The sequence below is a fragment of the Scardinius erythrophthalmus genome (genome assembly GCF_964197995.2).
Source record: "Scardinius erythrophthalmus genome assembly, chromosome: 24".
Classification (NCBI taxonomy): Eukaryota; Metazoa; Chordata; class Actinopteri; order Cypriniformes; family Leuciscidae; genus Scardinius; species Scardinius erythrophthalmus.
In genome coordinates, this window is record NC_138244.1 from 16669637 (window position 1) to 16683341 (window position 13705).

Sequence of the window (13705 nt, forward strand, 5' to 3'; positions counted from 1 at the left end):
AGATTACTGTGAGCTTGTGTAGGATTTAAAACACAATTAGAGACTCTTTGATTTGTTGATTTCATAGCTATAGTGGATGTGACTGTAAGCTTTAATGTTTGGTTAAATATGTCTATACTCTCATATTTTATTATTATAGTGGCTTATTTTTTAAAAGTGGCTTTATTTAAATGCATGTTTCGTGGTATATATTTAGAAAAGATGTATGCAGAGCTAAGTGGTCTATAATTGTTTCCCAGGTTATTTCTTGTAATTAAAAAAATATATCTTTTGGTTGTTTAAATGGAATAAAGTTCAGCCACTCTGGCTTATAAGATGCAAAAGATTCACAACAATTATTCAGATTGAATTAGATTGAAAAAAACTGCTTTTCAAAACACTCCAGTGTCAAACGCTAAGACGTTGCTTGTTCTAGTCTGACTTGTAGGTTACAGGTCAAACATTTTGAATCACTTCAGTCTCACAACACAGCTTTAAATGACATGCGTGAATTCCCTGCATTCGCTTTCACACACTCTCTCAAGAGCTTTTCTGCTTGTAAATACGACTTCAACTAAAGAGCGGCTTTCCAATGCATCCTTGAAACTGCATGCATTTTTTCGCCTTTACTTCTATACATAAGGAAACAGAGATCACTTCTCTATGGTGGAATAGCAGTAAAAGGATGAAGGGCTCTAATTAGCAAGGTGGCTTTTGATTCGTGCCACAGAATGGCTGGTGTAAATGCACAGGGCAAGAAGATTAGGCGGTTTGCTAGGTGACGTACGCCCAGACACTTTTTTCGCCTACTGGAAGCCCGGTCATTGAGACTGAGGAGCCTTGGGGTGTTAAGCTGCTGGGTGCCAAAAGGACTGTTGTACAGAGTGACAATAGGGCTCCCTGGGCCCAGACAGAGGATGTGATAGGGGAGCTAATGCATCCTCTTGGAGAAGGCCCTGGGTGCTGGAGGAGAAGTGAGGCAAGCCAAGTCTTCTCTATTTAAAATGTGCAGCACTCAACCTCGGTGCGTACTGGGATTTATTTTATAGGTAATTATAATAATGTGGCCAAATTAGAAATGTAACTGCATATTAAGTATCATACTTTGATGTTTTAAAGTGCCCCTATGCTTTTTTAGACATTCAGACATTAGTGTATTATATTGCTGTTTGTGAATGTAAAAGGTCTGCAAGGTTTCAAAGATCAAAGTGCATGACAAATGGAGTTATTGTTTCAGAAAACATTGAACCGATTCTGAACTGCCTGAAATGATTCAAGATTCCAGTCTTACTTCCTGCACAACAAATTTGTATAATACCACATATGGTCCTCATTGGCTGCTCGTGAACGTCTACTTTGACCCTCAAACATTGTAATGGTAGCTGAGGCCTGGAAGAGTCTGGTTCGTGTTGTTAATGGATGTCGAGGAGACACTTTTTTGTGCACAGTGCTCAGACCAATCAGAGCAGAGTAGACCAATCACAACAGCCTGGGCCATCTGACCAATCAGAGCAGAGTATACCAATCACAACAGCCTGGGCCATCTGACCAGTCAGAGCAGAGTAGACCAATCACAACAGACTAGGCCATCTGACCAATCAGAGCAGAGTAGACCAATCACAACAGACTGGGCCATCTGACCAATCAGAGCAAAGTAGACCAATCACAACAGACTGGGCCATCTAACCAATCAGAGCAGAGTAGACCAATCACAACAGACTGGGTCATCTGACCAATCAGAGCAGAGTAGACCAATCACAACAGACCAGGCCATCTGACCAATCAGAGCAGAGTAGACCAATCACAACAGACCGGGCCATCTGACCAATCAGAGCAGAGTATACCAATCACAACAGCCTGGGCCATCTGACCAATCAGAGCAGAGTAGACCAATCACAACAGCCTGGGCCATCTGACCAACAATCAGAGTAGAGTAGACCGACCAATCACAACAGACTGGGCCACCTGACCAATCAGAGCAGAATAAACCAATCACAACAAACTGGGCCATCTGACCAATCAGAGCAGAGTAGACCAATCACAACAGCCTGGGTCATCTGACCAATCAGAGTAGAGTTCTTCCTTTTACTGTATATCTCATGTGCATTGTTTCTGTGATCTGATGAGAAACTTTGCATTCGATCACAAAATTTTTTGCAGGAGAACGCAAAGTTTCTCAGGGGAACGCAAAAGTTTCGTGAGGGAATGCTAAGTGTCTCGGGGAGGCGCAAAACATTTGCGAGAGAACGCAAAAGCATTAACAGATCATTCTTCCTCCCATCTCGTATTTTTTTTATCACAATATCCCTTTAGGGGTTCCATAATGGATAAATCATGTATAATAAATACTGCAATATTCCATAAAATCCCCAAAAAATGTCTATTTTGATTTCATTGTTCTGTGACTTTAATGACACAGTTATTTTTAGTAAAGCAACCCCATTCAGCATAACAGGTGAAGCCCAATTCCCAAGTTAATGATTCTTAAGAGGCAGTTCTTTTTTGGGAATCAACACAATGAGAACAAATGACTTACTCTGAAAATCGATACTTACATTTTTAAATATTAACATTTATTATTTTCTATTATTATATAGTGAGATTTTTACTTATTTATTTATTTTTTACGTTCTATATATATTTATTTTCAACTCTGCACTCCTCATTACCACAACATATTTCACTTTTGTGAAATTGCATTGCTTTACTTGCATTTGTTTTAAGACACAGGGGTCTCACTAACATAAAACTTTACCCATCCCTGAGCGAGGGAGCTTGAGTTAGTTAGTGCATATGCTGGGGCTGATTGTGAAGAGGAATGCCATTGAATTTGAACCTTTTTTTCACGCGCAATCCTCTTTTGTGCGCTAGCTAAGGAAATCCATTGTGCAGCTGGACACCCTGAGAAAGAGGGAGCTCAGAGCCGTTGTCTGCAGATGCTTCTGCTCGGCCCCGGGAGCTGAATGGGGTGAATAGCATCGGAAACAGCCATACCCAAGCAAAACAATACCATTGGGCAGCTTTGAAGATTAAGAAATTAGGGATGGGGAGACTGGGGCATAATTACAAATGCTGTTTCATTGTATTTGGATATGCATATGTTTGTGTGCAAGTATTTTGTTGGGAACTCTCTATTTTGCATAGTTTTCCCAATTTCAGTACAGTATGTAAACGGAATGGTTATTGCAAAGCACTTCAATGGGGATTGTTGAAATGCTCCAAATGTACAACTCTTCTGATTCGCCGGTTTCTTTCCTCCAGTGCGAAATCAAAAGGAACGCAACAACTGGCCTTTACCTCACCGTTCTCCTGTTGCTAGGAAACCCTCAAGCACCGCTTGAGTTCCTTTTCTTTTTAAGGTCTACTCCACTCGCCACATTTTTCTTTAATTGAAGACAGCTTACATATGAGAGGAAAACAATTAGCGCTTTGAATACTTTGTTTGCTGTTTGTCATGGTCGTACTGCTCACTGCCTCGCCAGCCTGGTGGCTCTGTTGTGATATAAGAACAGAGTCAACATCTCATTTGAGCCGCTAAGTGCATTTAATTGAAGGACTTAACCGCTCATGGCACATCACATCTGTAAGAGCTGTAGATGTAAACTTTCTTATTGCTGGACAATGGGCTTGTTTTCTCATTCTCATTCAAATTTTGTAGGCTTGCAATGGATGTTTAGTGCTTTCTTCTGTTCAGTTGGCTGCCATGTTACAAAGATTGGAGACTCAGTGACCAAACTGATAGATTTTTGCCTCTGCTACACTATTTTATTATAAATAAGTGTTAGCCAGTGGTTCTTGATTGCAATTTAAGTTCTGCACATAATATTTCTTTTGACTGTATAATGTTTTTGCTGTCCATAAAAGCAGAAGGGATTTAATTAACTGTATAACAACAAACCAAATATTATGAAATATAAACTACTGATTTTTCTGTCTAGCAGTGACACCAGTGGACTGGAATGTGTATAAGGGGTCAATGGCCAAAAACAGGTGAAAATTATTCATATTGACTAAATTCACACTATGATTGGCTGATTAACCTGTCATTGTGATAAAGCCCACATCTCAGACTTGAATAGGTCAAACTTTTGTAATTGAATGGACTGATTAAAGAGTAAAATGGTCACTCACTCTGAATCAAAACTTGAAATGGTGATGATGTTTCACACCTGTAGTGTTTACTGAGGATTTATTGACTAATGATCTGAAAAGAAGGTGCAAATTAGCTGATTTTTACTCAATTGTAGTTGCAATATGAAAAAGATAAAAAAAATACATAAAACTTTGGTGTGTTTTAATAAATATTAAATGAAAATAATTTAAAATAATATATAAATAAAAATGTATTTAAATAAATATTGTGTTAACAAAAAAATCAAAACTACTATTAGTTCTAAATGATAATTTATATATGAAATATTATATATGTTATGTTTATATATTGTAGCCTATATTATGTCTATATATTATATTTACATATGAATGTACTATAGTTATATATTACATTTATATAGATATATTTTGCATTATGTATTATATGTTACTAGAGATATGATACCTGTCTCATTTTCCTTGTTTGCTGTTTAAGGACTTTCATTGTGTTTCCTGTGTCTAATAGTAGTCCCTTTTTAGTTATTTTGTTAATTGGTTTACCTTGATTATATTCCCAGGTGTGTCTTGTTTCCTTGTTATCTTGTTAGCTCCTCTGTGCATAAATAGCCCCTTGTTTCAGTCAGGTTTTGTCAGTCGTGGTCTTTGCATGGTCAGTAAAGTTTGCGTTTGCTTTGTTTTTTGTCCTTTGTTTATAAATGACTGTTATAAGATAAGATCTAGCCTCTCCTTTTCCCTGCATTGACCATGACTGACCTTAATATGGATCTAGCAGCAGTATTGCCACCAGGAGCTCTTCTCCTCCTCCTTTGCCAGGGTGACCGCTCGCTTAAGGACCACATCTGGGAATTTCTGGACCTTGCACATCAAACTGACTTTCCAGATGAGTCTCTCATTGTTTTTTTTTCTCACTTTGGAGTCAATGAACCACTAAAATCTCAACTCCTCTGTGATGATCCTTGAGGGAACTTTGCAGACTTTTTTAAACAGGCTTTGTTGCTGAGCGAATCTTCCCCTAAACAGGAGGAGGATGCACCTCAAGTTCTGGTGGCCACACACCACACCAGCCAGCATCATCCCAGCCACTGGATCCATCTCATGGTGGACAAGACTTGCATCCAGTGTAGTTGGACCCTCCACTGATGTCTGTGCGAATGGCTGGCGTCCCAAGTCCAGTGGTCCCAGCACATCCACGTCCAGTGGTCCCGATTCCAATGGACCCAGTGCTTCCGAGTCCAATGGTCTTAGAGGTCCTTCCACCATTGGCTGTGCTTCCAGTGATGGCAACCACCATCTTGTGTGTTTTGGCCACACACACTTCTCCTGCTCCTCCTGAGGCACCGACCGCTACAACTCTTTTTGAGGTGGTGGCAACTGCTTGTGAACCCTTTGCCTGCCCTGTCATGGCCAAGGAGGCCGTCTCTAGGCCTGTCACGATAACAAATTTTGCTGGACGATAAATTGTCCAAGAAATTATCGCGATAAACGATAATATTGTCGTTCTGAGACCATTTTCATTTAATATAATTATAATGGCATAATAATGCAGGTACACCTTTTCAACGATCTATAAACTTTTATTTCTAAAGAATATTAAACATTGAAAACGGAAAACATTTTAAATATCCAAAAAAATGAACAAAACAACCAAAAACAATGAAAGCAATGGACTCTTAGTGTCTGTTAACAAAATAAATGTCTGTTAATATATAAAATGAAACAAAATTGCACTTCAAAAAATATTAAACATTAGGCTTTAGACATTATTAAATGGTGATACATTCCATAACAGGCAAAACTGACAGTTAGGACCTTTGTAAACAAATAAAAAAAAGCCTCAACAAGCCATATCGCACAATTTTGCACTGTTACTTTGTCCTCCTGTTACTTTGTCAAGTGATTGTGTACTGTCGGGAAGACGGAGACGCACTTTATTGCGTGTGTATGCTACGCACTGAAAATACTTGGTTAGGATTAGGGGTGAGGAGTGCGTGCGTATTACACGCCATAAAGAGCGTATCATATGCACGCAAAAACTATTTTTGGCGTATAAATGGCACGAGAAATAACATTCGTGGTATAGATATGCATTTTCATGTGATCGGGCTCGCTGTCGCAACTCACAACTAGCGTCTTCTCTCTCTCCCGGCAGTAGCCGCAAACAGTCCCGCCTTTCCCACACAAAGACCATGTGACTGACAAGTGCCGCGCCGCCGCCTCCCCACACAAAGACCATGCAACTGACAACAAGAGGGTTCACTCCTCCTATACGCTAAAGAACCGAGAGTGGTCATCCAGTCTCTTTGGTAGAGAGAGAGAGAGACGAGGAAAACAAACAAGCATGCAAATGGAATTATCGCGGCCGGAAAAATTATCGAGCTCATTTTTTTTATCGTGCGATTAATCGACTTATCGACTATCGCGACAGGCCTAGCCGTCTCTGAACTCTCTCCCTGCCATTTTATGGCCAAGGAGGGTCTTCACATCTGCCTGCTCCACCTTAGTTGTCTCCTAGTCCGCTATGGTGGTTTTCAGCTCCGTCTAGGTGGTCTCCTGCTTTGCCTGCTCCGTTGTGGTGGTCCTCTGCTCTGCTTTGGTGGTGTCCTGCTCCACCCTGGCCACCTGCTCCTTCGACTCCGCCCTTGCTCCCTAATCCGCCTCAGTCTTCAGGCCCTCTTCCACTCCACTGGCCTAGTCCTCAATCCCTTCCCCATTCTGCCTCTGCTCCACCACCCTCCTGGACTTTTATTTGTTGCAGAGCAGGTGTGTCCAATCCTGCTCCTGGAGGGCCACTGTCCTGCAAAGTTCAGCTCCAACCCCAATTAAACACATCTACATTAGGCTGAACCAATTGTGTGTACTTTTAACGGTTCCCATATAGCATATTAGGAACTTAAAAAGCTCCAGACTGTGAAACCTTTTATTGAACCTTAATTCTTTTTTTTTTTTAAATGTAGATGGATTAAATGGTTTAGACATTATGTATTCGTATTACAGTGCTGCATTTTAAAAGCAAAGCAATAGAAACACAGAGCGAGCGTATGAGTGACATAAAGAAAGCAGTGACAGAACGATACAGATAAAAGCGAGGTAGGAATGGAGTCAAAGTGTCTACGTCTCGAATCGCCTTTCTTTTGCCCCCATATTGCTGTGATCCAAAGTTTGTGTGTGAGTGTGTATGTGTCGACTGTCCCCCATCGGGAGGCTGAGACGTGAGTCTGGGTTTGGCTGCGCCACTGAAGCTCAGATAAAAGGCACTCACTGCTCCCTCTCCTCTTTTCTCTCACAGGGCTCCAGGAACCTGATGTCATTTGGAAGTACTTTGATTTAAAGCCTCTGTTCGAGACTGTGAAGGAGCGTTTTGTTCTGCTGCTGGTATGTAGAGAGCTCCACGCTGCAGTGGACCCAACTCCGGACCTGGACAAAATGAGTTTGGGAAATAAGGCTTACACTTGTACACACCGGCCTGGTTGTATTCTGGGCTGCACAATGACAGTTAATCTTCATAAAGTGTGAATGGTAACCATGGGTCTGCAAACTGACAATGGCTCTCTGGGATTTCCAATGCTGATGCTGCATCAAAACTCTGAAAGCATTGGTATTGGATTAGCAACCAAGCAATTTCCAAATTATTGTGGGGGACGGCAATGACGGTTTTCGGGAAAACGCGGTCTGTGGTGGCGGAAAGCCAAAACATATCAGGCATTGTGGCCTTTGAAGAGATCGGTACAACCCCCTATACAGGCTTCCTAATCAGCAACTTTCCCAGCATTTAACCTCACTTTGGCTCAGTGACAAAACACTGTTGCCCTTCATATTGAACTTGCCATCAGGCAAGTTACTCCATTAACATTCGGACTGACTCTAGTTTTTGACAATGCAAGTGCCAGGAGAGTAAAAGAGGCAGGTCAACACAACATTTGTGGTTCTTGCAGTTTAGTGCATCAATTTCTGAGGGATTTTTTTATTTAAGAAAAAATCCTACACCATTTTTTGTTTTCAGTGTGGGGTTTGGTGTGAGAGAATTGCATTATATATTAGACATGTATGCTTTATAGAGAAGCTCTAGAGTTGTGTAGATTATAAATATAGCTAATTCTTATTATTTAAATTGGGGCCAAAAATTCTAATAGATCCCCACTAATTTAGATTGTTAACTTACAACAATCATTTAGCCTCAGAGTAAAACAAATAAAAAAGTACGTTTTGAGATATGGTAAAATATGAAATAAAGTGAAAAAACTTGATAAAGTTGCAATTATGAGATAAAAAGTCACAATTATGAGATATAAATTCACATTTTTAAATATAAAGTCTATTTTTTTTAAATAGTTGCAAATATGAGATATAAAATTGCAATTGTGTGATATAAGTTACAAATATGACATAACCTCCCAAATGTGAGATATAAAGTCACATTATGAAATATAGAGTAACGATTTGAAATGTCACTTTTATTTAAAGCAGTTGTGAAACAGTCGAAAAGTCACATGTGAGATAAAGTCCCAAATTTGAGAGAGACAATGAACTGGAGGCATAAAAACACACTAGCAAATTAAAAGAGAAACAGGTGTGCACTAATTAATCAAATAATGAATTGTCATGACAACTAAAGAGCAAATGGGAACATAGAACAAAGGAAACAGGAAACAAGGAGAAACATACTAAAAGTCCTTAAAAACGAAACCAAAAATAACTGATAAAGATATAGTTGCAATTGTGATACGTCGCAAATTTGAGATATAAAGTCGAAATTATGAGATATAAGGTCACACTTCTAAATATAAAGTTTTATTTTTATAAAACTTATTCCCAAATATAAAGTTGCAATTATGAGATCTGTATCCCATCTTTTAATAAATAACGTATTTTGTTATACTTGCATGTTAAATCTAAAAAAGATGCATAGTTGACATCAATAATGATGATTCAGAAAGGGAAGCAGTCATTATAATCAGACACTGATCTCTTGCACTCCATATGCATGCGCTGAACTGTGTAGAACTCCACAAAGATCAGCAAAGGCAATAATTCACCGCTTTGAGCATGTTATCACTATAGAGCACTAAACTCTCCGGAATGTGGAATCTTGTTTTCTTGGAATCATTATGACATGTTTAGACATTCATATTTGCCCAACAGCAATTTACTGGACACTTCGTACTGCAGAAAATGTTTCCGTTCTGAATTCACATACAAAAAAGTAAACAGAACATCAGCACTTATTATTTGTGCAGTGTAATCAAAATTTTTAATTCTGTTCTGCATAATTTGAACAGCTTATATGTATTATTTACAAAGAAAACAGAATTTATTAACAGTGTCTTATAGCTAACTTTTTATTTTTACATTTGTCTTTTCTGATAGCTTAAATGCACCAAACATCAAAATCATTTTAAGAGTACACTCATATTTAAGGGCATTTTTTAATAAAATTTTTAGGTTTTATAAAAAGTATTACAGACAAATATATACACACATATACAAAACAATGGCTGCTCCATGGATGTAAACGCAGTTTTATAGCGGGCCCCCTTGAAACATGCAGTTTTACAACTGAAGAACAGACTCTGCATAAATTAAAGATAATCCTTGGTAAATTATGTTAATGTATTCACATGGTCTCTGCATGCGTAACATGGGTCGTTTATTACTAGTTTTGGGACCCTTTTTTTGTATTGAGTTGAACCGAAACTATAGGCTAAATGCCCTTTTAAATGAATGCAAGTCACCAGAAGACACACAATATTGAAAATAAGCACTTCTGGTTCCTTACTATGCAATCACTGAAGATGCATCTGAAAGTTATATTATCTGATAGGCCTACTTTCAATGCCGTGTATGTTTTGCAGTGCCAATCATGGTTTGTTTGATCTGTCAAACAGTCTGAGCTAATGAGTTGTGCTTCTTATTAAATTCTTCTTATTAAATCGAATTCTTAGTTTATTCAGATAACCTATTTGTGAAGAGTTTTTGGCCTACTGTAACTCTGAAAAATGCTGGAAATAGCATATTATCACCTTCAGTGTGAATAAATAATATTCAAACGTTTGACAAATATCATATTTTTATGTCTGTATGCAAGGAATGAACATGTATGCCATTTGTGCTTTGGTGCATGATGATAAATAGGAATGCTGATGAGTAATAAGTATAGCAAACAGTTACTGTACAACAGAAAATAAGAATCAGTGTAGTTACAAACAGTCTGTACTTTTTACTTACCCTCAGCCTAGTTCCAGTCAATGTGACTCACTCTTTGCTTTTGAATCAAATCTAACCTTGCTCAAACAAATGAACCAAGGAACATGCTGATACCTAAGGAGTACATAATATAATCAAGCAGTTACATCTTTAACAGACCCTTTTAAAATCAGAAAATCACACTTTCCATTATCTCCTTACATTGGAAAGTATGTTCAAATGCAGTGCAAGGGTATTTCTTTGTGAGGACTGTTTTCAGGACAAGAATATGTGCATCCCAGGGGGTGCACGTGCATAAAAGGGTGCAAATATGCTATAACATCTTGTTTTAAGGGTAATTGATGGTGCATTAGCTACTGTTTTACTTAACCATACTCATTCCCTCAAGTTAAGTGGTCTGAATATTGGTTTTTAGTGGTTGTTGCTTTATTTATAAATTCACACTAATTAAAAAAAAGCAATTTATGCATGAAGTCTAGTTATTTCTCATTTACAAACAAGTAAAATTGAAACACCCACACAAGATTTTTATATTTTTTTTTTGTGGATACATAAGATGTTGGAACAGTAACGGCCGATGTATTAAAGCCGATAAATAATGGATTATTTCCTTCAGCTGATACGCTTCAGATGCGCACTGTTCGCCATGATGGTTTAGAATTGCTTGAAATATGATTGGAATCACTTCAAAAAGGAAAATACAGTTAATGCAATTAACGTGCAGTGCAAGTCTGTCATATTGGCTACAGACAATTATAATGAGAACATTATAATTGTGTGCTTGGGACATGGATTTTAATGGAGAGACTTTTTGTAACCAGGCTCTCAAAAATTATAGAAAAAAAATGTCATAAAAATGTATATTAAAATATTAAAAATATAAAAAAATCGGCTTTCAAATTTATAGAATTATCGGTTATCGCTATCGACCAAAATGTTCATATCGGTGCATGCCTATATATATATATATATATATATACACACATATATATATATATATATATATATATATATATATATATATATAAATATATTTATATACATACATACATACATACATATACATATATATATATATATATATATATATATATATATATATATATATAATGTATGTATATATATATATATATATATATATATATATATTAAAGTGTTCATGACTGTGCGACTTCTTATTACTGTACTACAAGAATCAAAATTATTCCCCTTTTTTAAATTTATAGATAGCATTGGACATATAATAATATATTGAGCATTGAACACATTTTTTTTTCCACATTTTTCATTTCAGAAATCTGGTCACCTTACTCCACATTTCTGTGCCCACTGCGTTCAATTCCGGATGTGAAGAGTGCGGAGTGAAAGCGGAGCAGGAAGCGCTGTTTTTTTGAAGTTCGGAGCGTGTTTTCTCTCGCTCCAAAAGTGGAAATGAAAACTCGGAGTGGAGCTGGAGCAGAGGGAGCAGAGTGATCATAGCCGTTTGAGCCAAGTACAGCAGGGGAAACCTCTGCCTCTCCAGTCTCCACTCCATTTTATGGTGTTCCAGATCAACTTTCAGTCTGTGAAACATGAAACGTCATTGGCCAAGTTTTGTCCGAAATGTAAGTTCCTGAACATTATCAAATTGGTGTACTAAAACAATATATGTCACCTATTGTAATAACAACGCACGAATGCACATGCGGCCAAATCACAGCTTTGCTTATTTATAGGCTACAGCAGCAAACTTGCGTGTGTGTGTGATATTGTTTAAATTAACATCTAATTTATGGTATAACTTATAAAGGTATGATCGTTATGTTATAAAACTGTGGGTACAGTTATTTATGAAAATTTATATTTTCATAGTATTAGGCTATATATAATAGTATTAGGCTATAAAATGCAGTAGTAATTTCTCATGTGATTAGGAAGTGCTACCATTTTTTTAAGAAACATCCAAATGTACGTGGTTATAATTATAGTCTGTGGTTAGAATTATTTATGATAAAACATAACTGATTTCAGTCTTATTTATAGTTATATGAATACATTTATAAAATGTTATATAGAGAGAGTCTTACTCTTTGTAAGTGTTACTAAACTTTTTTTGTGTGGTGGTCTGTGGGCGGCGCGCGCACATCCAGCCGAACTCACGGTGCGCCAGGCGATGCGTTTCATCCGGACGCGCGCACATCCAAGCAGCGGAGAGCGGAGTGGATCTGATCGCTGAAGGGAGCATCTCCTACCGGTAACCAACCAATGTGATACCCTCCGGCTCTTCGAGAGAGGAGTTCCTCTGTCGACGCGCTCGTTTTCGCCTTGTTCACTCTTTCCAGCGATATTTCTCCACATTCAGTGAATAATGGAAGCGCTCGCGACGAGATGCGCACTCTTTCTTGCGCAGATCGCTCTCTTCAGTAACACAGGTATGTAAGGCATCAGAATATGTGGTTTACTTAATCTGCTTTTAATAATTCCTTTATTACTGGTCTTATAAATGGTTATAGTATATAGACTGCTGTTCAGGTGCTTAAAGTACAGGGTGTTACGCACACCAAGCAAATTTCTATTGAACTTGAGGTTCAAACTTTAAACAGGATTTATTTCTAGCTAAACGTGATTTATATCCAAATGTACACTTTGTTGATTCACATTGAGCCATATCATGATAATTTACGTTATTTTAAGTGTCTACTGTACTGCCTATAGTTAGTCAATATTGAACAAGAGAGCATGAAATATGTTGTCTAGCCTAGATAGTCTGAGCATATTCTGCTGTATAATCATATGCAACCTGTAAGTTCATAATCTGATCCAGTGATAACTTTAGTTTAATTGCTGCTTTATATTTTTAGTTATGGCAAAGTCACATTCTGCAGTGTTAAGTTCATGCATAGTTACTTTCAATCTCTTTAAATATAATTACTAATAAACAAAATCAAGCTTAAACTCAAATACTAAATCGAATTGACAGAAAATATTGCAAAGAAGTGAAATGGCAACAAAAATAATGATGAATAAAAGGAAGGGGCTTATATTCCAGAATATGTTTATAGTCATCGCATGTTGAGATCACATGGCCAGTGGAGTTATGCAATTGGCCATGCTACTACTACTACTAATAATAACTAATAAATTCAGCAACCACCAGGAACAGGCAAAATTTAGTTGAGATCGAATTCAAGAATGTCAATTATAAGGATGATTGGTATGACATGGAGAAAACAGATGAAACAATAAATAAAAGAAAGAGAAACACCTTCAGGGTTAATAGTCAGCAGTTATTAAACTTAATTCATCCTGGCCAATAGGTGTCAGTGTAGTCCAAAACCACTGACACTATAATAAGACCAATAAGAGCAAAAAAAAAAAAAGAACTGAGTTCACCATTAAGGAGATATTAATACCATACCATTAAAATGGCTAG

At 37.5% G+C, this 13705-nt stretch overlaps 1 protein-coding gene across 2 annotated transcripts in view; it reads left to right on the forward strand.

Annotated features, from left to right (window-relative positions):
* The first annotated feature begins 12466 nt into the window (after positions 1–12466).
* Positions 12467–13705, forward strand: part of ptprz1a (protein tyrosine phosphatase receptor type Z1a) — a 56672-nt gene continuing 55433 nt past the window's right edge. For both annotated transcript variants that reach the window (XM_081355708.1, XM_081355707.1), the window contains exon 1: positions 12467–12704. In XM_081355708.1, the coding sequence (XP_081211834.1) occupies positions 12641–12704 (64 nt within the window). In that variant the 5' untranslated portion in view covers positions 12467–12640. The remainder of the gene's footprint in view (positions 12705–13705) is intronic.